At 43.1% G+C, this 21,673-nt stretch overlaps 1 protein-coding gene across 1 annotated transcript in view; it reads right to left on the bottom strand.

Annotated features, from left to right (window-relative positions):
• DIAPH2 (diaphanous related formin 2) overlaps positions 1 to 21,673 on the bottom strand; it is an 887,225-nt gene that overhangs the window by 828,871 nt on the left and 36,681 nt on the right. The window contains exons 2-3 of the mRNA XM_024202840.2: positions 21,280 to 21,312; positions 19,547 to 19,720 (exon numbers count right to left, since the gene is read on the bottom strand). Coding sequence (XP_024058608.1) covers positions 19,547 to 19,720; positions 21,280 to 21,312 — 207 coding nt within the window. The remainder of the gene's footprint in view (positions 1 to 19,546; positions 19,721 to 21,279; positions 21,313 to 21,673) is intronic.

The raw sequence follows: 21,673 nt of genomic DNA, 5'->3' as shown, positions 1-21,673 counted from the left end.
CCCAGAGCCCTGCCCCTTCATGCCAGGGTCACCAGGTGTGAGCAGGCAGGCTCAGCAAGGCAGGATCCAAGTGTGAAGGGGCTTAATGTGGAGAGATCCAGGTGTGGGCTGAGAGGGTTCTGGGACAATCTGGAGACAGACTGCCCAGTGGGTGCAGGGGGGATCTGGATGCAACAGTAATGGGACTCTGCAAGGGGGCCAGGTGAAGATGGTGGGGCCCAGTGGGGCTGGGGGTTCTGGATGTGGGCAGATCAGTGGGGGTGGAGGGGTCCAGAGGCTAGGGTAGTGGTGCTCAGTGGGGTGGGGATCCATGAGAAGCCGGTTGGGGCTCGGTAGGGTGGGGACCCAAGTGCGGGCAGCTTGTTGGAGTGGTTCTGGTGCGTGGCAGTGGGACTCGTCAGGAGAGGTTCTGGGAAAGGGGTGGGAGGTGAGGCTCGGTGGAAGGGTCTGGATATGAGGGGGACTTCATGCATGGGAGTTGGGTGTATGGGGGAGCAGCTCCCTGTACAGTGAAGGAAGCGCACAGGCTGGGGGAGTTTGCAGAGCTTCCTACAGCCGTGGGAGCAACCAGGGGTGGGGGAGTGGGGAGGGCAATGTGACACGGCCCCGGATGGAAAGTCCCGTCCGCCCCAGCCCAGCTGGGACTAGCAGCTGAGCCTGGTGCAGGGTAGGAGCCACCAGCCAGGTCTTCCCCAGTCCTGCCCCATGCACCACAGTGATTTACCTCTCTGCTGGCTTCCCTGGGCACCCACAACATACTGCTGAGGAGCACTGTGTGACCGCTCTTGTGGCTTCCCTTTGCTTCCCTGTCAGAAAGTCATTTTTCTGCGGGGAAGCAAAGAAATAAGTGGGGGACATAAATTCTGTGCATGCACAGTGGCACAGAATTCCCACAGGAGTAAAGATCCTACCAGTGCCTTGTATTGTGGTATTACTACTTTCCTATCTGGAAATACTTCACCTACATCCTAGGACCATATTGGGTTTTGTTTTGTTTTTCCAGCTGCTTCACAGACATCCTGCGATCAACTAAGGGAGCTTCCTCCTCTGTCATTTCCAGTTAACAAGCCCCCAGCTTATAGCATAAATTCCCATTATCTGTCCCAAAGTGCATGACCTTATGCTTTTTATTATCAAAGTCATCTCATTTCTATTACTCCAGTCCACAAAATAATGCCATTCTTCCTGTATAATCTACAGAAAGAATATATAAAACTGTAGATTGTTTTTGCACTTTTGAGTTAAATGTGGAATCCCCCCCCCCCCCCCCCCCAAGTTCCAGCCCACTTCCAGCCCAGTTACGTTCACTAAGAGTATATCTACTTTTGAGCTGGGAGGTCTGATTTCTCGTTTGCCTAGATGTACTGGCACTAGCTATGCTGAAGCTAGTGCCTAAAAATAGCAGCATGTCCATGGCAGAATGGGGAAGCGGCTTGGCCATCCAACTGAATACGTACTCGGGGGCTACAGGGAATTGTACACAGGGTGGCTAGCTATGAACTATCTAAAGAAGCCAGAGGTTTCAGTTGCAAATCTAATTTTTATTCTGTTATATGACAGACAACAAGGAAGACACCATTATTATACAGATGTTTAATCTTTCACAAAATAGATAGGAAGATTTAGTACCAGTAATGGCAAAAAGGCCAAATTAAAGCTTTTGTGTGACTCAGACCTTGGCATCAAGGCTTGATTTCATCAGCCGTTTATTAACAATTAGTTTGCTGCCTGCACAGTTCCAACTGGAACCCCAGGCTGTCTTGATACTAATAACTGACATACCACATGATCTATACATGCTTCATTCTATAGGTAATTTACATTTTGCATTACTTATGAGAGGTTTTTTTAAGCTAAATAAAAAAAAAAATCACACTTTAGTTATCAGTTTGCTGAAAATAATCTGAGTACAGGACCAAACATTTCCCCACTTCCAAGAGCATCAAGTATACTACTAAGGCAATTTAGTTAGCCACTGGGAGCAGCAAATGTTTGTATACCTAGTACAGAAGCTGAGTAGAGTCTAGAATGACTGTCTTAACCATAATAGCTGAAAATTACTTAACGTAAGGTATGGGAGATGAGAACACTGGACAGTACAACTCCACAAAATACTGTTTTTATCCAATTTAGTTTTAGAAATGTGACATGGCTCTGAGTAGTAGCAGTAAGTATATTACTGTCTAGTGTATAGCTACGTAAGGTAAAACAGATTACCACAAGTGTACATCAACCAGCGCTACTCCACAATCTCAGTTGTTTTACTGTGCTAACAAAGTGGAGAGTTGACTTCAACATTAGAGGTAAAAGTATTGAAGGATATTAAACAAAAGAGTACTTTTAATATTTAGAATGATCAGCATTGTGTTTGTCATTTTCCTCCTTTTTGTTCTATATGCTGCCCCAGAATACCTAAGACCATAAATGTAAGCAACATCCTATCAGAGCTGTCTGCTCAGCTCTTAAGTTTTGTATGTATCCTTTTTAATTAAAATTTACAATTGCTAGGATTGGTACTGCTAATTTATTATTTTAAAATAAGTAACAAGCACAACAGACAATGGAAAATGTGCTACAAGTGTAGCTCATAAGTGATTTCTTCTTCGATAAATTTCAATAGATACAATGCAGGTTTAGTGTTACCCCTTCATACATCCCAATAAGCTCTTTAGATTTTTATTAAGCAAAACCAAGTTAAACAAATGTAATACAAAAGTTAACTGGGCTTCAAGTTGTGCTATACAGAAATGGACAACTGACCACGAAAAGCAAGTTTCAATTTCCAATCAATGTGAAATAGTGGTGAAAGTTGTGTAGACCCCAGCTGAGGTTATGGAGTCTCAGCAACATAAGAGAAGGGAAGATATTAAAAGTCTAACAAGTGGGGATACCAGCAATTTAAATAGTGAGGGAAAACATTTCCAGTTAGTGTATCCGTGAGGCAGAATGGCAAATTACAGGCAAAACCAGTTAAGTCCATTTTCTGAGTCCTTTTGAATAAATTAATGCTTTATAATTTTATGTGACATACTGCACAATGCTTCCATCACTAGAAAATTCTCTAGAGAGGGCTTCAACTGTTTTAAGTGCTGAGCTAACAGTCCTGTTATGTTACTGGCTGAATCAATTACAATTATTTTAAGCTGAACTGATTGTCTAACGCTTGGGTTATACCTCATTTGTTAGCAAACTGCACTACCATTCTGTTCCAAGGTAAAGGGGCAAATCTTTGTGAAGAGGTGAGGGAAGGGAAGCAAAGCAATAACCATAGTTCCACAGAACTGAATAGGAGCAGTCATTCAGTGAAGATTTTACCACTTTCCACACAATCTGCTACCGTCGTGTTCAACAGTTAAGGAGGAAACTCAACCCAGGAGACAGAAGTGAACTTGGAAGCCCCAAGATTCCTGGCCATAACAACAGTATTACTTCAGGGTGTGCACGTGAAATTTCACTCTCTCATCAACTGAGTTTGAGAGCATATACATAAAAAGCTGGGCTTATTAGTCGAGATTATGGGGGGATTCTCAACAGCCATGTGAGTTTGCAACTTTTTATCTACAGCTTTAGACACTGTAGTTCTACAGACAAAGTATGAAGAAACAATCAGGTTCTCAGCCACGCAAATTGTAGACTAACTTTTGCACCAGTATATCTTTCATGTTCTGTTGTGACATTTGCCAGGGTCAGTCTGGATTCATTTGTCATCGCAAAAAGGGGAACCAGAATTTTGATTTATCCACCTTTTAGGAAAAAACTGACCAAATCCAAGTTACTTATTGGCATTTATGAAAAAAAAAAAGTTCCCAGTAATGATTTGTCCTTAAGTGAGTTATTACTGCACTTGTAATTGTGCTTATGAATAGGCCAGCATGGTTTATGGGGCTATGTTTTAAAGTTTGTATTGCTGACATTGGGAGTATACATAGGCCAATTATTTATCAACTCATCTGAAGAGTTAGTCCATTTTTACCTTAACCCATGGAAACAGTTAAAGGAAAGTTTGCCAATAACTGCTACTATTGGACAGTAGATGCTATGACTTCCTGAAGCGTGGGTCTATTAGCTGACTTTTCAAGTGAGCTGCTAGATAGTTATGTTCACAAACAAGAGCCTCTCACATTTTAAATGATAGGTGAATTAATTAGGCTGTTTTAAGTGTCATAAGAAACTAGAAGGTTGAGATTCAGCCTATCACTTAAGGAGAGAAAACAGCTACTAGCAAGCAGAGATCCAAGAGATTACTTCTGTTGTCCTCAAAGCTTATATCAAAAACTAATCAAAGTATTTACAAAAAGTAAACTGGTATTGTGACGGAAGAAAATTTTGGACAGTTTCCATTTTACAGACATTTTGACAAGCAACAACCCATTAGTAAAACCACTTCAAGTTTCTCATGAAGGCACAACCTAATACACTGGTGTGGAGCAGAAAAGGGTTGTAACAGATGTTGTGAGCACCTACAGCATCTTTAGGGACTACTGTTTCAGCTTTATAAACTTTATCCATACGTTTGAGCCAGCCCTTCAAAGCATGAAAACACTGACGACTATTATAATGAGATGGGCCAGACAATACGAGCCCATAAAACATTCACGGACCTTTTCATCAGTGTGCGTTATATGTATGTGTTCATCACTGGGTTCCTGGGTAGGTTCTCTGTGGAATCTGGTGTCACTAGAGGTGGGCTACTACAAAAGTCACAAGGCTGGTGAGGCAGAGATCCAGCTTTTAAGGCTTGAGGGTTTGAAAGACTTTGGAACCTATTAGGAACTCCTAGGAGAATGGATGGGGGTGACCCTCTGGTAATCTTAAATATGATTTTAAATCCTTTTTTTGTTTTGCGGGTTCTCTCTCGGTCTTCAAGTAAATGTACTTTGCTTTTGAAAAGCTGGCACACTCAATTCATATAGTCTTTGGACAGAAAGCAAAGGCAAGGGACTGGACTCTCATTCCTGCTATGATTTACACAGTGAAGTGCAATGGGGCCGCAAGCCTCAACTCCGGATCTAGAGGGAGAGGGATGCCCAGAGAGGTGACATCTAGACGTGTGAGAGAGCTTTCCTCCAGACCACAAAGGGGGTCAAAAGTGTACTCAAATTGTGACACGAATGTTTAAAGGGGTTGATTTTATCCCTTAAATTTATAGTCCAGAGAAGCAAATGGTAGGCCAAATTTTAATAACTGTCTCAGTGGCAATTCAGGAATTTGACTCGGCTATTTTAATTACATGGGATTCTTTGTCATGTTTTAGGGGATATCACAATTATAATAATAAATAATAAATAAGAAAAAAATAATCAACATGATTAACTATGACTTTTATTAAAGGAAAAGGAAGAAAGATTAAAGAAACAGTGAACAATGGTTACTTCAGTTACAATCTCTTCAGTAAGCTTCTCTGTGGAAAGCTTTTAACAGAGATCACACCTCTGAGAGTTGGCCTGACTGTGGTAGGGGAGCTCTTCTTTAGAAGCAAGTCAAAAGAAAAGCGTTTCATTCCTCAAATCCCAAGTGAATCCTCTTTTAGTGTATTTTTGATTGCTAATAAAAGTTTATAGATGTGCAAAAGTGTTTCATTTAAGGATAGGTGAGACCCGTGTGGCTTAGCCAGTCTAATCCAAGAACCATTTATGAGCAGGAAAAAGTGAGTAATCTTAAATATATTTTATGAAACCAAAGAAAATATTTTAATTCAGTTACTTAAAAGAAACCATTCAAGGAGCTGTTTTAAGACTGGCAAATTAGTTAATGAAGAACCTTAACATTCAAGTTAAATCCACAATTTTTCAAATTACTGAGGTTAGCTTATGTCTCCTGTCCAGTAACAGGTAGTCTAGGCCATTCTGTTGTTTAACAGAAGCTTTTACTGTCAAACTGAAGTAGCATTTTAATATCCCATTATAATCATTACAAGAAAAAAAAACCCTAATTCCTATCACTGCACTGACATTAGTCTTGCCCATCTGGATTCCAGAGAAAAAGTCTTAATACATGTGTGCATTTGGGGACACCAAGGTTACTTTAATGAATGGGATAAAAAAAAAAAAAAAAAAAAAAAAAAAAAAAAAAAAAAAAAAAAAAAAGGCTTACTACAAATGCTTGAGATGTGAAAAAAGCACAAGTTTCTACTTCTGACTACATACTAGGGTTTTTGTTTCAAAACAAAGGTTATAGAAAATATATAAATTAAATCCAAGATAGGTTTCAATCCTAGTCTACTAAATGACAAAAGCTAAGAGATCTGCACTTAATCCTAGTATTTACTCTCACTAGCTGGAGAACAAACATTAAGTTTGATAGCGTCCATACTTCCTGTAATCAATCAGTGAATTATTCAAGAATTTCAGTTGGTAACTCCAGATAAGTTATCCTGTATTTTGAGGTAATGGCCACATTGTGATCTCAGCCCACCAAAAACTCAGAATAATTGACTTCACAATGCAGTAACTTGAGAATTACAAGAAACTAAGAAATCACAATGTCCTTTAGAGTCACAACATTCATAAGAACAGAACTCTGAACTAAAGATATTATTTGTATTACTGTAACATCTAGGAGCCCTAGTCATACACCACATTGCATTTGGTGCTGCACAAACCAAGAACAAAGGGGTTTTTTGTGTTGCCATCACAAAATGTATTTCTATGTACAGTAGCTTGAGGATAAGGGGTATGGAAAAGCTACTAAAATAAGGATCCAAGCTGAGAACCTGCACTAGATGGTCTGGCTGGCTGTAAGACAACTGGGAGGGAAACGAACTTACAAACCCAGCATCAAGCCCCTGCACATACTGCATTCCTGGCTTCCTCATCCTAGGTCATTCTTCCTCCAAGCCTTGTGAAGCCCTTCATCCTAGCCTAGTATATGCTTCCCCAGCCATCCAGACTCCTCTTATCCTCCTGCACAGGAAGCCCTGATCTAACAGACCTAATATGTTCACATAGATGATTCCTCAAATTGTTTCTTCCCTTTGTAGTGGAGCTTGTAGCTCTGATAAAGGAGAAATGAGTTACTTACTGTGCTTGTGCCTCGTGGCCCTAGCCCTTCCCCAGCTATATGAGGCAGCACTGCCCAGACCACCCTCAGTTCCTTCGCACCCAATGCCCAGAGACTAGACTTCAAAACAGAGGGAATGGAGGGTGAATCGTGGAATAAGTGTCTGCATCACATCTCAAAGTAGTACAGTTACAGGAAGTAACCATTTGTTCTTTGAGTAGATGCAGCCATGTATTCCACTTAGACTCTGCTTGTGAGTCACCTATTTGAACAAGGATTGTCTTCCCTACGTTTGCATCTGCTCTTGACGCAGTGGTAATGGCATAATGATTCAGAAACTTATGTATTGCTGACCACGTGGCATTACTGCAAATGTCCAATATTCAGCTGTCACTCAAAAACACCATTGACGTAGCTTCCGCTCTGGTAGAATGGCTTCACTCCCATTGAGGGGGCGTAGCTGAAGCCGTTTTGGTTGTAGTCTTGATGCAACAAGTTATCCACTTAAAGATCATCTTTGAGGAGACTACCTGTTCCTTTACATGATCTGCATATGACACCAACAGATGAAGTAAAGCTCAAAAGGGTTTAGTCCTGCCAAGGTAGAAGGACAGACGTCATCTGATATCTAACATATGAAGGCACTGATCCTCCAGGTATGAATGAGGCTTAGGAAAAGACACAGGTCTGGTACAAATGAAAGAGACCACTTTAGGCACAAATTTTGAGTGAAGCCACAAAGTCACTATCCTTGGAGAATTGTGTATAAGGAGGTTCCACCATCAAAGCCTGCAACTCTCACACAGTTTGCATGTGTTATTGTCATGAGGAATGTAGTTTTTGACACAAGAGAGAAAAGGGACAGGATGCAAGAGGCGTGAACAGAGGTCACATCAGAGCCACCGAGATTGAGTTAAGGTCTCACAAGGGAATATTTTTCCACACCAGCAGATGGAGACAAAGAATTCCTTTTAAGAATATCACTACCGTAGCACTAGAAAACACTGATCTTCTATGAATGGGCAGATGAAAGGCTGAGATAGCTCATTGAGAGCGTATCTAGTGGCTAATCATAAGGCCTGGTGACTGAAAAAGCAGCAAATACTCCAAGATGTTCTGGATACAAGTCACAGTTGGCTGAACTCCACAGGCCAAAACCACTTCCATTTTACCGAACAGGCCGTTCTGGTGGAAAGTTTCCTACTACTGGGTAGGACCTATTGAATAGCCGCCGAACAATGCTCTTCCTCCTTTTTCAAACTCAGAGCAGCCATGCCGCGAAATCTAAAGCGCTGAGCACAGGATACAATGTGCAATCATGATTCTGTCTGAGCAAGTAAGTATGGATAGGAAGGCGTACAGGAGGCTGAATTGACAGCGCAAAGAGGTTGGGAAACCAACACTGCTTCAGCCATGCATTGGCAAGGAGAAGGAATTTGGCCTGAAGCATGATCCAGTTTCAACTGAAGCATGATCTGTGAACTTATCAAAATTGGAGGAAAAGCATATAGGAGAGTCAACTGCCAACTCAGGTGGAAGGTGTTCACCAGGGATGCCAGACTGAGGCCCTCAGAGCAGAACAGACATTACCTGTTGTCCTTTGCTGTGAACAGGTCTATCGTTGGGATGCCCCAAGCTGACTTCCAAAACATAAGAACGGCCATACTTGGTCAGACCAACGGTCCAGTATCCTGTCTTCTGACAATGACCAACGCTAGATACTTCAGAGGGCATAAACTCAACAGGGCAATTATCCGATGATCCATCCCCTATCCTTAAATCCCAGATTCTGGCAGTCAGAGACCCAGGGACACCCAGAGCATAAGGTTGCATCCCTGATTGTCCTGAGTAATAGCCATTAATGGACCTATTGTTTATGAACTTATCTAATACTTTTTTGAATCCAATTATAGTTTTGGCCTTCACAACAACCCGAATCAACGAGTACCAAAGATTGACTGTGCATTGTGTGAAGAAGTACTTCCTTTTCCTTGTTTTAAACCTGCTGCCTAGTAATTCCATTACACGCCTTGTTCGTGTGTTATGTGAAAGGGTTAGCACTTCCCTATTTACTTTCTCCATATCAATCACGATTTTATATGCTTCTATCATATCTTGCCTTAGTTGTCACTTTTCCAAGCTGACTAGTAGTGACATTCCATACCTTGGGGGAGCGTACTGTAACCCCCATATTCCTCTTTTTCATATAATTGTGATCTTACATAAAAAGCATGCCTTACAAGGTATCAGGAGAAAGGTTATGATCTGCTGAAAGGCATTTCGCTATCCATATATGTGTATCATTCATGCATATGAAGTTATGAGAACTTTGTTGTATGGTGGTCACTAAAACATATTGTAAGTTGGGGAATCAGCCAAATATTAGTTCTCCAGAGGCAACAGCAAGGAAAGTAACCAACGCCCGGGCGGGGTGTCAAATAACCCATCAACAGCCTTTGTCCTGCAAGAGAGCTACAATGCAATGACTCACATGCATGAGGCCACAGCAGGGGAATTGCTCGACCTTGCTTGGAGAGACTCAGCAATGCCCTCCAGACATGTCTGGACTTGTGCTCCCCAAGCATATGGACTGAGGGTATACAACAGAGTGGACACATACTGGGCCCGTCTCCTGCCCCCACCTTCGCTGAAAGCAACTAAGACACTGAGAAGAAGACAAGACTCCAACAGAGAAGATGGGCCCAAGTTTAAGGAACAAACCTGTATATTAAGGACTGCTTAATCTAGATGTTGCCCAATCTAATAGCGTTGAGAGTTTAGACTGCATGCTTTTATTTTATTTTGGTAACCATTCTGACTTTTTGCCTATCACTTAATATCACCTAAAAAAAAAAATCTACCTTTTATAGTCAATACAGTTGTTTAATTGTTTATCTTTACCAGTGAGTTTGTATGAAGTCTGGGACAAATCCACTCAGGTTTGCAAAGGCTGGTGTATGTCCACTTTCCATTGTTGAAGTGGTGAACCAATTAATAAATTTGCACTGCCCTGGGGTACAGTGCTGGGAACTGCGGGTATTTGGCCGGTGCCTTTCTCTGTGTGATTCATGAGTGGCTCTGGGAGCATTCATGCAATCTAGCTGGGTGTGGGGCTCCATATGCAGTTGTGCTGAGTGATCACAGCTCCTGGAGGGGCTGCTGCTGGTCACTAGCAAGGCATTGAGAGAGACAGCCCAGGCTGAGGAGAGTTCAGGGGGCACAGTCCCAGGCTCCATCCCAGTCCCAGGCTGCACCCCGGGGGGATCCCATCACACTAGTCCCAGTCTTCTTAATCTCTCCTCATATGGAAACTGTTCCATACACTTAATCATTTGTTGCCCTTCCCTGTACCTTGTTCATTTCTAATGCATCTTTTTTTGAGATAGAGTGACCAGAACTCCATGCAGCATTCCAGGTGTGGGCATTCCATGGATTTATATAGTGGCATTATGATATTTACGGTCTTATCTCTCCCTTTCTAAATGGTTAACATTCTCTTTGCTTTTTGACTGGTGATGCAGATTGAGCAGATGTTTTAAAAAAAAAAAAAAAAGATGGTTACTCACCTTTGTAACCGTTGTTCTTAGAGATGTGTTGCTCATATCCATTCCAATTAGGTGTGCGCACGCCACGTGCACGGCCATCGGAGAATTTTTACCCTAGCAACACCCGGTGGGTCGGCTGTGGAGCCCCTTGGAGTGGCGCCTTCACGGCACTGGATATATACCCCAGCCGACGCATCGCCCCCTCAGTTCCTTCTTGCCGGCTACTCCGATAGAGGGGAAGGAGGACGGGTTTGGAATGTATATGAGCAACACATCTCGAAGAACAACAGTTACAAAGGTAAGTAACCGTCTTTTTTTCTTCAAGTGCTTGCTCATATCGATTCTAATTAGGTGACTCCCAAGCCTTACCTAGGCCGTGGGGTCAGAGTGAAGTACCATAGATTGTAGGACCGCTCTACCAAACTCCACACCATCTCTGGGCTTGCCGGACGATGGCATAGTGAGGGCAAAAGTATGTACTGAAGACCAGGCAGCGGCTCTGCAGATCTCCTGGATTGGAACCTGGATCAGGAAAGCCGCCGACAAGGCCTGGACCCTTGTAGAGTGAGCGGTGAGGGGCGGGGTCGGAACACCGGCCAGATCATAGCAAGTACAGATACAGGAAGTGATCCAAGAGGAGATCTGCTGGGAGGAGACCGGGAGGCCCTTGATCCGGTCCACCATCGCGACGAAGAGCTGGGTCGTTTTCCTGAACGGCTTCGTATGCTCAACGTAGAAGGCAAGGGCCCTAGGAACATCGAGGGAGTGTAGCCATTGTTCCTGACGAGTAGTGTGCAGTTTTGGATAAAAAACCAGGAGGAAAATGTCCTGGTTGATATGAAAGGTCGAAACCACCTTGGGAAGAAAGACCAGGTGAGGTTGTAGCTGCACCTTGTCCTTATGGAAGATCGTGTATGGTGGTTCCAAGGTAAGAGCTTTGAGCTCGGATACACGCCTCACCAACGTGATAGTGACGAGGAAAGCCGTTTTCCAAGAGAGGTATAGGAAGGAACAGGTGACCAACGGCTTGAATGGGGCTCCCATAAGCCTGGAGAGGACCAGGTTAAGGTCCCACGTGGGGACTGGCTGCCGTACCTGCGGGTAGAGACGGTCAAGGCCCTTAAGAAACCTACCGACCATGAGGTTGGCGAAGACAGATCGGCCATTCACTCCCGGGTGGAAAGCAGAAATGGCTGCCAGGTGAACCCGGATGGATGATATCGCCAGACCCTGCTGTTTCAGGCCCAGGAGATAGTCCAAAATGAGAGGCACGGATGCTTGGGGGGGGGGGGGGGGGTGGCAGGCTTGCCATGATGAGTGCACCAGCATGAGAATCGCTTCAATTTGGCCATATACGTGGCCTGAGTGGAAGGTTTACGGCTACCCAACAAAACCTGCTGCACCAAATGAGAACAGAGGAGCTCCGAGTGGCTCAGCCTGCAGCATCCACGCCATCATGTGGAGGGATCGCAGGTCGGGGTGACAGAGGTGGCCGTGATCCTGAGTGATCAGGTCCGGAAAAAGAGGCAGCGGAACCGAGGCATCCACAGAGATCTAACAGTGTGGTGTAACAATGTTGCCTGGGCTATGCCGGGGCGATCAGAATCAGCCATGTTCCGTACCTGCGCACCTTGAGCAGGACCTGGTGTACAAGGCGGAATGGCGTAAAACAATCGGCTCATCCACAGGAGTAGGAAGGCGTCTGTGAGAGAGCCCAGGGAGTGGCCTTGGAGGGAGCAAAATGCCGGGCATTTCCGATTGCTGCGTGATGCAAACAGGTCGACCTGGGGAAACCCCCTCTTTAGGGAGATGGAGTGGATGACATCGGGACGGAGCGACCAGCTGAGGTGGGATTGGAAGGACCAGCTGAGATGGTCCGCCAACAGGTTCTGGACCCCTGAGAGAAAAGACGCTACCAGGTGAATGGAGTGGGCTATGCAGAACTCCCACAGCCGAATGGCCTCCTGACAGAGGGGGGAGGAACGGGCCCCCCCTTGCTTGTTGATGTAGAACATGGCCGTGGCGTTGTCTGTGAGGACCACCACACAACGACCAAGCAAGCTCTCCCGAAAGGCTTGACATGCAAGACGCACCGCTATCAGCTCCCGTACGTTGATATGGAGAGAGAGCTCGGACGGGGCCCATAGACCCTGCCTCTGGATGTCGCCAAGATGGGCGCCCCATCCCAAGGCTGATACGTCCGTCACGAAGGACAAGGAGGGATGACCACAAAGCGGAGGAAGCGTCTGTGAGCCGGATGGATTGATATGTGGAAATACGCGTCCTTCACGTCCAGGGTGGCGTACCAGTCTCCAAGATCCAGGGAAGGTATGATGGTGCCCAAGGAGACCATGTGGAACTTCAACTTTACCATGAATTTGTTGAGTCCGTGCAGATCCGGAATAGGCTGAAGCCCGCCCTTTGCCTAGGGGACTAGGAAGTAATGGGAGTAAAAACCCCTGCCCCTTAGCTCCCTTGGAACCTCCTTGATCACCCCCATGGTTAGGAGCATATGAACCTCCTGAATGAGGAGTTGCTCGTGCGAGTGGTCCCTGAAGAGAGACAGTGGGAGGGTGGGGAGAAAGAAAATTGGAGAGAGTATCGCCTTTCCACCGTGCGAAGAACCCAACTGTCCATGGTTATGAGGGACCAAGCACGGTGGAAACGGGACAAATGATTCAGGAAGGGTGGGGTAGGATCCTAATCGGGGTCCGGTACATCACCCTTCAAGAGTTTTGTTTAGGACCTGCCGAGGGCTTGGACGGGCCCTGGCTCTGCCCAGACTGGTGGTTGGAGGGTTTCCTCCTGCCACTACGCCCCTGTCTCCTGTAAAAATCCTGCCTCGGCCGAGGAGGGTGGTAGGAACATTGAGGCTGAGGCTTAAAGGGCTTTCGCTGGGTAGCCGGTGTTTGCATGCCCAAAGATCTCATTATGACCCTCGAGTCGAGTCTTTGAGGCTTCTGAAGCCTTGAGTCAGTTTTGTCTGAGAACAGGCCTGTAATGAGGTCCGCACCACTGTTTTGCCCTCTTCCACCAGGGCTCCAAACTCCTCTCTGGACTCCGAAGGAACCAGCTCTTTGAACTTTAACATGGAGTTCCAAGAGTTATAGTTGTATCGGCTCAGGAGCGCCTGCTGGTTTGCGATCTGGAGCTGAAGTCCACCCGAGGAGTAGGCTTTGCGCCCAAATAAATCAAGGCACTTGGCCTCTTTTGATTTGGGTGCTGGGGCTTGCTGACCATGCCGCTCCTTCTCATTCACCGAGGCCACCACCAGTGAACAGGTCTGTGGGTGTGTGTACAAATAGTCATATCCCTTGGAGGAGACAAAGTACTTCCGCTATACCCCTTTAGCAGTCGGAGGAATGGACGCGGGCTTTTCCAGATTGTTCTGGCCATGGTCTGGATGAGCGGTAGGGCCACCCTAGATTGAGCCTCTGTGGACAAAATGTCAACCACAGGGTCCTCCACCTCCATAACCTCCTCTGCTTGGAGGGTCACATTCCACGCCACGTCGCCACCCTATGTAGTAGGTCCTGGTGGGCACGGAGGTCTATTGGCGGGGGACCCGAAATATCAGTTCCCGCCACTGCCTCATCAGGTGAGGATGAGGAGGCGGCCACGGGAGGAAGAGGATCACCTGGGGCCTCTTGCTGAGCTGGGTCTCATAGCCCCGAGCCCGCGACCTCGGCCTCCGGACCAGGAACCAGAGTTGGAGGCCACAAAGGTATCTGGAGTTGATGGCAACTGGATCTCAACCACACTACGAGTCGTGGAGTCCAGACGCACCGGACTCGACGGCACCGCTCTCGGTGCCGGAGTTAACGGTGCCGAAGTCGCCACTTGTGCCCCTGGTCGCTCCACTACAGGATGTGGCTCTGAGGGCAGATTCAGGGAGGTTGGTGTCTGCTGGGGTGGGCCAGCCTTTTCCGGTCTGCGGTGCCGCTTATGGCCAGGTGAGCGGGAGCGGTGCCGGACCAATGATGTTGGTTGCAGTGCCAGGGAACGCCGGTGCCGCGGGTCTCTATCAGAGTACGACCGCGGTGCAGTTCCTACCGTTGCCGCTGGGGCACTGTACACTGAAGCGCTCGGTGCCGGGTCTTGGCGTGCCGCTGGAGGTTGAGCCTAAGAGCCACCTCCATGAGGAGCTGTCTTAAGCGAAAGTCCCGCTCCTTATTCTGGGGCCGAAAACTTTTGCAGATCTGGCACTTCTCTGTCTGATGAGATTTCCCCAGACACTTTAGGCAAGAGTCATGGGGGTCGCCTGTTGGCATGGGCTTAGAGCAGGAAGCGCAGGGTTTAAAGCCCAGGGCCTTGGGCATGAGCCCAAGCGACAGGTGGGGAGGAGGGGAAAAACTCCTTCCTACCCTGCTAACGGATTTAAACTATATTACAACTACAACTATTAAACACTATAACTATAAACTATTAACAAACTGCAGGAAAAAACATTAGGGAGAGTGGAGAGCAGCAAAGCCGAGTTCCACAGTTCCAACGACCGTCACGGGCGGTAAGAAGAAACTGAGGGGGCGATGGGTCGGCTGGGGTATATATCCAGCGCCTTGAAGGCGCCACTCCAGGGGGCACCAAAGCCAACCCACCAGGTGTTGCTAGGGTAAAAATTCTCCGACGGCCATGCACGCGGCGTGCGCACACCTAATTGGAATCGATATGAGCAAGCACTCGAAGAAGAACTATCCATGATTTCTTTTTGAGGGGTAGCAGCTAATTTAGACCCCATCATTTAGTATGTATAATTGGGATGTTTTCCATGTGCATTACTTTGTAATTACCAATATTGAATATCATCTACCATTTTGTTGCTCGGACACCGAGTTTTCTGAGATTTCTTTGTAACTCCTTGTAGTCAGCTTTCAACTTAAGTGTCTTGAGTAATTTTGTATCATCTGTAAATGTGTCACCTGACTATTTGCCCCTTTTTCCAGATCATTTATGAACATGTTTAACAGCATTGGTCTCAGTATAAATTCCTATTTCTCTCTCTCTATTCTGAAAACTGACCATTTATTCCTAACCTTTGTTTCCTGTCTTTTAACCAGTTACTGATCCATGAGAGGACTTCCCTTCGATTCCATCACTAGTGACTCTGCTTAAGAGTTTTTGGTGAGGGACCTTGTCAAAGGCTTTGTCAAAGTTCAAGTACACTATATCCACCGGATCACCCTTGTCCACATTTGTTGACCTCCTTTAAGAATTCTAATAGATTGGTGAGGCATGATTTCCCTTTACAAGAGCCACGCTGACTCTTTCAAAAGATATCATTTTCATCTGTGTGTCTGATAAATTTTGTTCTTTACAATTTGCCTGGTACTAATGTTAGGCTTACCAGTCTTAATTGCCGAGACTGACTCTGGAGCATTTTTTTAAAAAAATCCATGGCACGTAAGCTTTCCTCCAGTCACCTGGTACAGAAGCTAATTTAAGTCATAGATTAAACTATTAGTTCAGTAATTTCTTATCTGAGTTCCTTCAGAACCTTGGGTGAATACCATCTGGTCCTGGTGACTTATTACGGTTTATTTTATCTGTTTGTTCCAAAACCTCCTCTATTGACCCCTCAATATGGGACAGTTCCTCAGATGCATCACCTAAAAAGAATGGCTCGTGTAGAAATCTCCCTCAAGTCCTCCGCAGTGAAGACTAACGCAAAGAATTAATTATCTTCTCCACAGTGACCTTTTCTACCTTTGGCACTCCTTTAGCACCTCGACCATCCAGTGGTGTCACTGATTGTTTGGCAGGCTTTCGGCTTCTGAGGTACTTACATTTTTTGCTGTTAGTTTTTGAGTCTTTGGCTAGTTACTCTTCAAATTCTTATTTGGCCTGCCAAATTATACTTTTACATTTGACTTGCCAGAGTTTATGCTCCTTTCAATTTTCCTCCGTAGGATCTGACTTCCAATTTTTCAAGGATGCCTTTTTGCCTCTGATTCTTTCAGACTGCTGTTTAGTCCTGGTGGCATTTCTGGTCTTCTATTCTTTTAGTTTGTTGTATACATCTAATTTGAGCTTCTATTATGCTGTTTATTAAAAGTTTTCATGTAGTTTTCAGGCATTTCACTCTTGTGACTGTTCCTTTTAATATCTGTTTAACTAGCTTCCTTATTTTTGTGTAGTTCCCCTTTCTCAAGTTAATGTTACTGTGTTGGGCTTCTTTTAGGTATTTTCCCATCCCAACAAGGATGTAACAATTATATTATGGTTAGTATTATGAGCCATTTAGCTACATTCACTTCTTGGACCACATCTTGTGCTCCTCTTGGAACTAAATCAAGAACTGCCTCTCCCCTTGAGTTCCAGGACTAGCTACTCCAAGAAACGGTCATTAATGGTGTCTAGAAACTTTATCTCTGCATCCCTTCCTGAGGTGACATGTACCCTGTCAATAAGGTAATAGTTGAAATCCCTCATTATTATTGAGTTTTCTATTTTTATAGCCTCTCTAATCTCCCTGAGCATTTCACAATCACCATCCCCACCCTGGTCAAGTGATCAGTAGTATACTCCTACTGCTATACTCTTATTCAAGCATGGAATTTCTGACCATAGAGATCCTATGGTATTGTTTGATTTGTTTAAAATTTTACTATATTGGACTCTATACTTTTCCCCCTCTCTTCCCCCCATATAGTAGCACTCCCCCATCAGCATGACCTATTTTGTCATTCCTATATATTTTGTACCCTAGTATTTCAGGGTACATCTACACAGCAAAGAAAAACCTGTGGCTGGCCTGGGCCAGGTGACTCGGGCTCAGGCTACAGGGCTGTTCCACTGCTGTGTAGACTTTCAGGCTGGGTTGGAGCCTGAAAGTATGGGACCTGCGGATGCTTCACAGCGAATGAAGCTAACAGGGCAATTATTGTGTGATCCATCCCCTGTCACCAAGTCCCAGCTTGTTGAAGTCAGAAGTCTAGGGACCCCAAAACCATTGAGCTGCATCCCTGACCACCATGAGTAATAGCCATTAATGGCTGAAGTATTTAGAGACTGACCTGTTACTCATGTTATATTATTAGAGAGAAGCAGACACTGATGTTGGAAATCAGACGCAAATGTATGTACTTTAGTCAATTAGGCTCAGAGGTGGAGAAAACCTTGGAAAAGTTATTGTGGAAAGAAAGGTGGAGGACATCATGCTAGCGGATGACCAGCAAGGAGATGAAAGGATAATGTATGGCAGATCACTGGAAGGTCAGTTGTTCAATGCTCAAAGTTAGCAACGGATTCCAAAAATTCTGCTATGTTATCAGTGATACTCAGACATGAAAAAATGGATTTACATTCTTATTCATGCTTTAAAGTACTGATCTTAGTTTAATCTATAGTTGATTGCATTAACAAATCACTCTAATAAAGCAAGCCTAATTTATGTTCACACCTGTATATGAATGTGTTTTGGATCACAGGAGAAGGCGCTCAAAGTCATGGCAGCTCCCCTTACATAGATGTGGTGCCATGAAGGTAAGCATAACCTTTTCTGAAAAGGGAATAACCTGAGTAAAAATTCAGATGCAATCAAAAATTATATTTAGACTTTGGAATGAAAAAAATATTTTCACCTTCCTAACATGAATACATGTTGCTTCTGTTCAATTTGTACTGGCACACCACGGACTCAAGCTTCTATGTGCTGGTGTTGCTTAATATTCTAAAAACTATGCTAACTTTCTATTATGCTCCCGTGAAACTTTATCACATTTTAGCATCGCATTTGTGCTCAGTTGACAAATTAAGAGCCTCTAGTAGGTCATAATTATCCATTACATGTGGAGTAGCAAACTTAAATTTTTATGCTTTCAACTTCAACTGAGAGCTCTTAAAATACAAGTAGTTTAAGTCAGTTAACTGAATCTGCTCACCAAAATGAGCCATCACAAAGAACCTATTCCTCTCAATGCCTCTTTAGAGCAAAGTGCTCAGTCATTTAAAGCATTAAATCTGATTCTTTCACGCACATTTTCTGAAATCAATGATTTACAGTCACTGGGGTTGATTGGGTTGATCTGGAAAATCTGAAATCCTCCCACAGAGATTCTCCTGGAGCCGATTAGGTATCAAAGCAGCAGTGTATTAACAATTAAGACCCTTTGTTACTTATTTGTTCCAATAGTACTCTGCCACTTGCAAGCTTTTTGAAAGAATAGTCAGTCCTAAGGAAAGGAATTAGATTGCCTAAATCAACATACGTGCTCAGAAGGGTTAAAAATCCTCAGTCATCTCTAACACTCATACAGAAGTTGTACATAGACGGTCGTTCAGCAGCTCTAAGAAAACGTGAGTTAAATTGGAACTGAGAAAAAGCTACGAAACAGAGCAAACCATGCAGCAAATTATATGTGAATATAATTACCTCTGATATACGTAAGCTATGCATACTTATTTTTTTAAAAGCAGGTTTCTACGTTACTAAGAAGCATGATTGTAGTAATTTTGCTATAAATGTCACTGTTATCATAGACCCCAACACATTAATGTTTATACACAAAACCATAAGACCCTTAAGAAAATTTAGTGTTATTTGTATATAAAAAGTCTTTGTATTAATAAGGCCTTCAGTCTTTTTCAGAGATCACATAACCCTTTCACAATATTCACATAAGCAGTAAAACTTCTAGTATTGCTGTAACTGTTATTTGAAGATTGTTTAAAACAGCTATTTGTCAAGGATAGCGATCTCAAATTTGTTCTAATTTTTAAAGTCTTTTGTAGTTCTCTGAAGACCTGAATTAAGCATGCCATGCACTCAGGCAAGCTTTACCGATTATTCAGTCAAGTGACAGATTATGTAGCTCATAAAATTAAATATCTGTCTTTTATATGAAGAGGCTAGGGTATGTCTTGGTGTTTCACAATAGTAGCTAGCTCCGCAGCCAAAGTTTCAAATTTCAAAGTAAGGTGGAAGAACTATTTATTGACATCTCACATTTCAAAACTGTTGATACACATGAAAATTTAAGTAAAAAACTTAGCAAATTGCTTACCATCATTTTTTCAAAGAGATCCATAACTTCTTTTTCTGATAAATTCATACAACGTTCATCAAACAATGGCTGGGCAACTGGAAATTCACTCATAGAGGTTTGAGAATCAGGGTGCTGAATGAGAGGTTTCTCTTTTTTTACAGCTGATTTTCTAAAACTTGTTAATCTGTCACGCTGAAAACAAAAAATATATCTTTTAAAAATTCCTATATATATGCACAATAAGAAGCAGCAAACATGTTTATTGATCAAATTGCATGCTCATGATGCAATAAACGTACCAAGGGTTATTTTAAGTAGCAAGGCCAAAAGTCAGAGACTGTACTATTTATAAATTCTTAAAACTCCTTGTTCTCATAGAATTTTTTTCCCCCATTCAGAATTAAGTTTAATCCGCAGTAGTGGCTCTGACGTATAGCCTGCATCACCATATTTAATTCCCATTCCCAGATTCACCTACACACCAGTACATTAGGGTCTGAAAAATTTTGCAAGATAGTTGGAATGGGGAGAAGGGCACATTGCACATCAATTAGTAATGGTCCTTTTAGCCAATTTCTGATGAACAGTGATAAATTCGAAGATAATTGCCCAATCCTCTTTTACCTGAAGAATGGTGATAGGTTTTTGGAGGATAGCTGAAATGGCAAAATTTGGGGGATAATCATGGGTTCATCAGGTATACACAACATTTCCACATAAGAAAAAAAATTTCCAGAGGAATACAAAATATCTTAAGATTTTGTCACCAACTTTTCTATTAGGTGTTGAGTACGGTCTCTTATAATTAGCACATAGTGCCACAAACCAGTTAATCGTTTTACTGCATAGAAACAGCCATTCATAGTTCAATACACTTGACAGACATCAGTAAAAGCATACCATGTGATCTGCAATGAAGGTTCTTAACTAAAACCGAATGGGTTTAGAAGCGCATGCATAATCAGTTAGTTTATTATTACAACAGGAGAAAGAATCATTCCACCAGTTAGAGTGATCTTGTGATCCTTCATTCTAAGGCTGTTTGTTACCATATTACTTAATACACAATTCTACCCTGATAGCTGTTAACACTTAGAAAACCTGTTATCTTATACCACTGCCTGAAGAATGGAATACTTGTTATGTCTGCTTTAACATCAATGCAAACAAACCATTTAACAAATCACATTATTGATGTACATTTTATGAAATCAAACAGCCTTAAGAAGATGGACTCAGTAAAACTGTCCATTTGCAACAACAGGCTTAAGCAGCTTATTTAGGTTACAGGTGTATTTTTGGTAGCATTTTTTCATAAAAGTGATTAAGTTCAACTGTTTTATATATTGTTAAGTAACAAATCAATAGGTTAAAAGTTCAGTTGTCTACAGTTAACACTTACAACCGATTCAAGATTCAAATTTGTACTGTAAGACTTACTTTACCAAAACTTGAAACAGGTAACCGTATATAAGCTGCACCCCCTTTGCTTAATGTATTTTTTTACCTAAATCAAGTATTTGTGGACAGTGACAATCATTTAAAATAGTGGATTTAAGAACAGCTGCGACAGATTGGTATTTTCACCTAAAAATTGATTTACAATTTTTTACCACCCCCAATTACTGCAAAATATTTGTAGAACCCAACTGGTGAAACATTTAATATCCTTTAAATACAGGCTTCATTGTCCACAGCCTTTTGAATAAGATAGCATGCACTGTAGATAAAACTTGCCATGAAGACCTTACCACATCATCTGCCAAAGTTTTTATTTGAACGTTCTATTAAAAACCAAAGACAAAAGAAAAAGCAAGTTACCTAACTGGTGTGAAACAAAGAAAAAATTAAGCTCTTGTACATTAATGTGGAAACAGTAACTAAAATTCTCCTTTAGCGAATTTAATAGAAACAAATTGATATTTATGAATGGGTTTGAGCTAGCAAGACAGACAATTATAACCCCTTACAGAGCATTCCTTTCCCTTCACCCAGAAAGATGAGTTGTAGGATGTTAAATTATTAATTTCAAAATAGCATATAGCATCAAACTTAAACACTTTTCATCTAACTCATTCTGGTATACTAGTAACCAGTACAAGAACTGTTATATCTAAGTCTGAGTATACTTAGTTTTACAACTTG

This window comes from Terrapene carolina, unplaced genomic scaffold (genome assembly GCF_002925995.2).
Source record: "Terrapene carolina triunguis isolate 2854851 unplaced genomic scaffold, T_m_triunguis-2.0 Scaffold131, whole genome shotgun sequence".
Classification (NCBI taxonomy): domain Eukaryota; kingdom Metazoa; phylum Chordata; order Testudines; family Emydidae; genus Terrapene; species Terrapene triunguis.
Note: the sequence above shows the minus strand (reverse complement) of the source record. Positions and strands in the feature narration are given on the sequence as shown.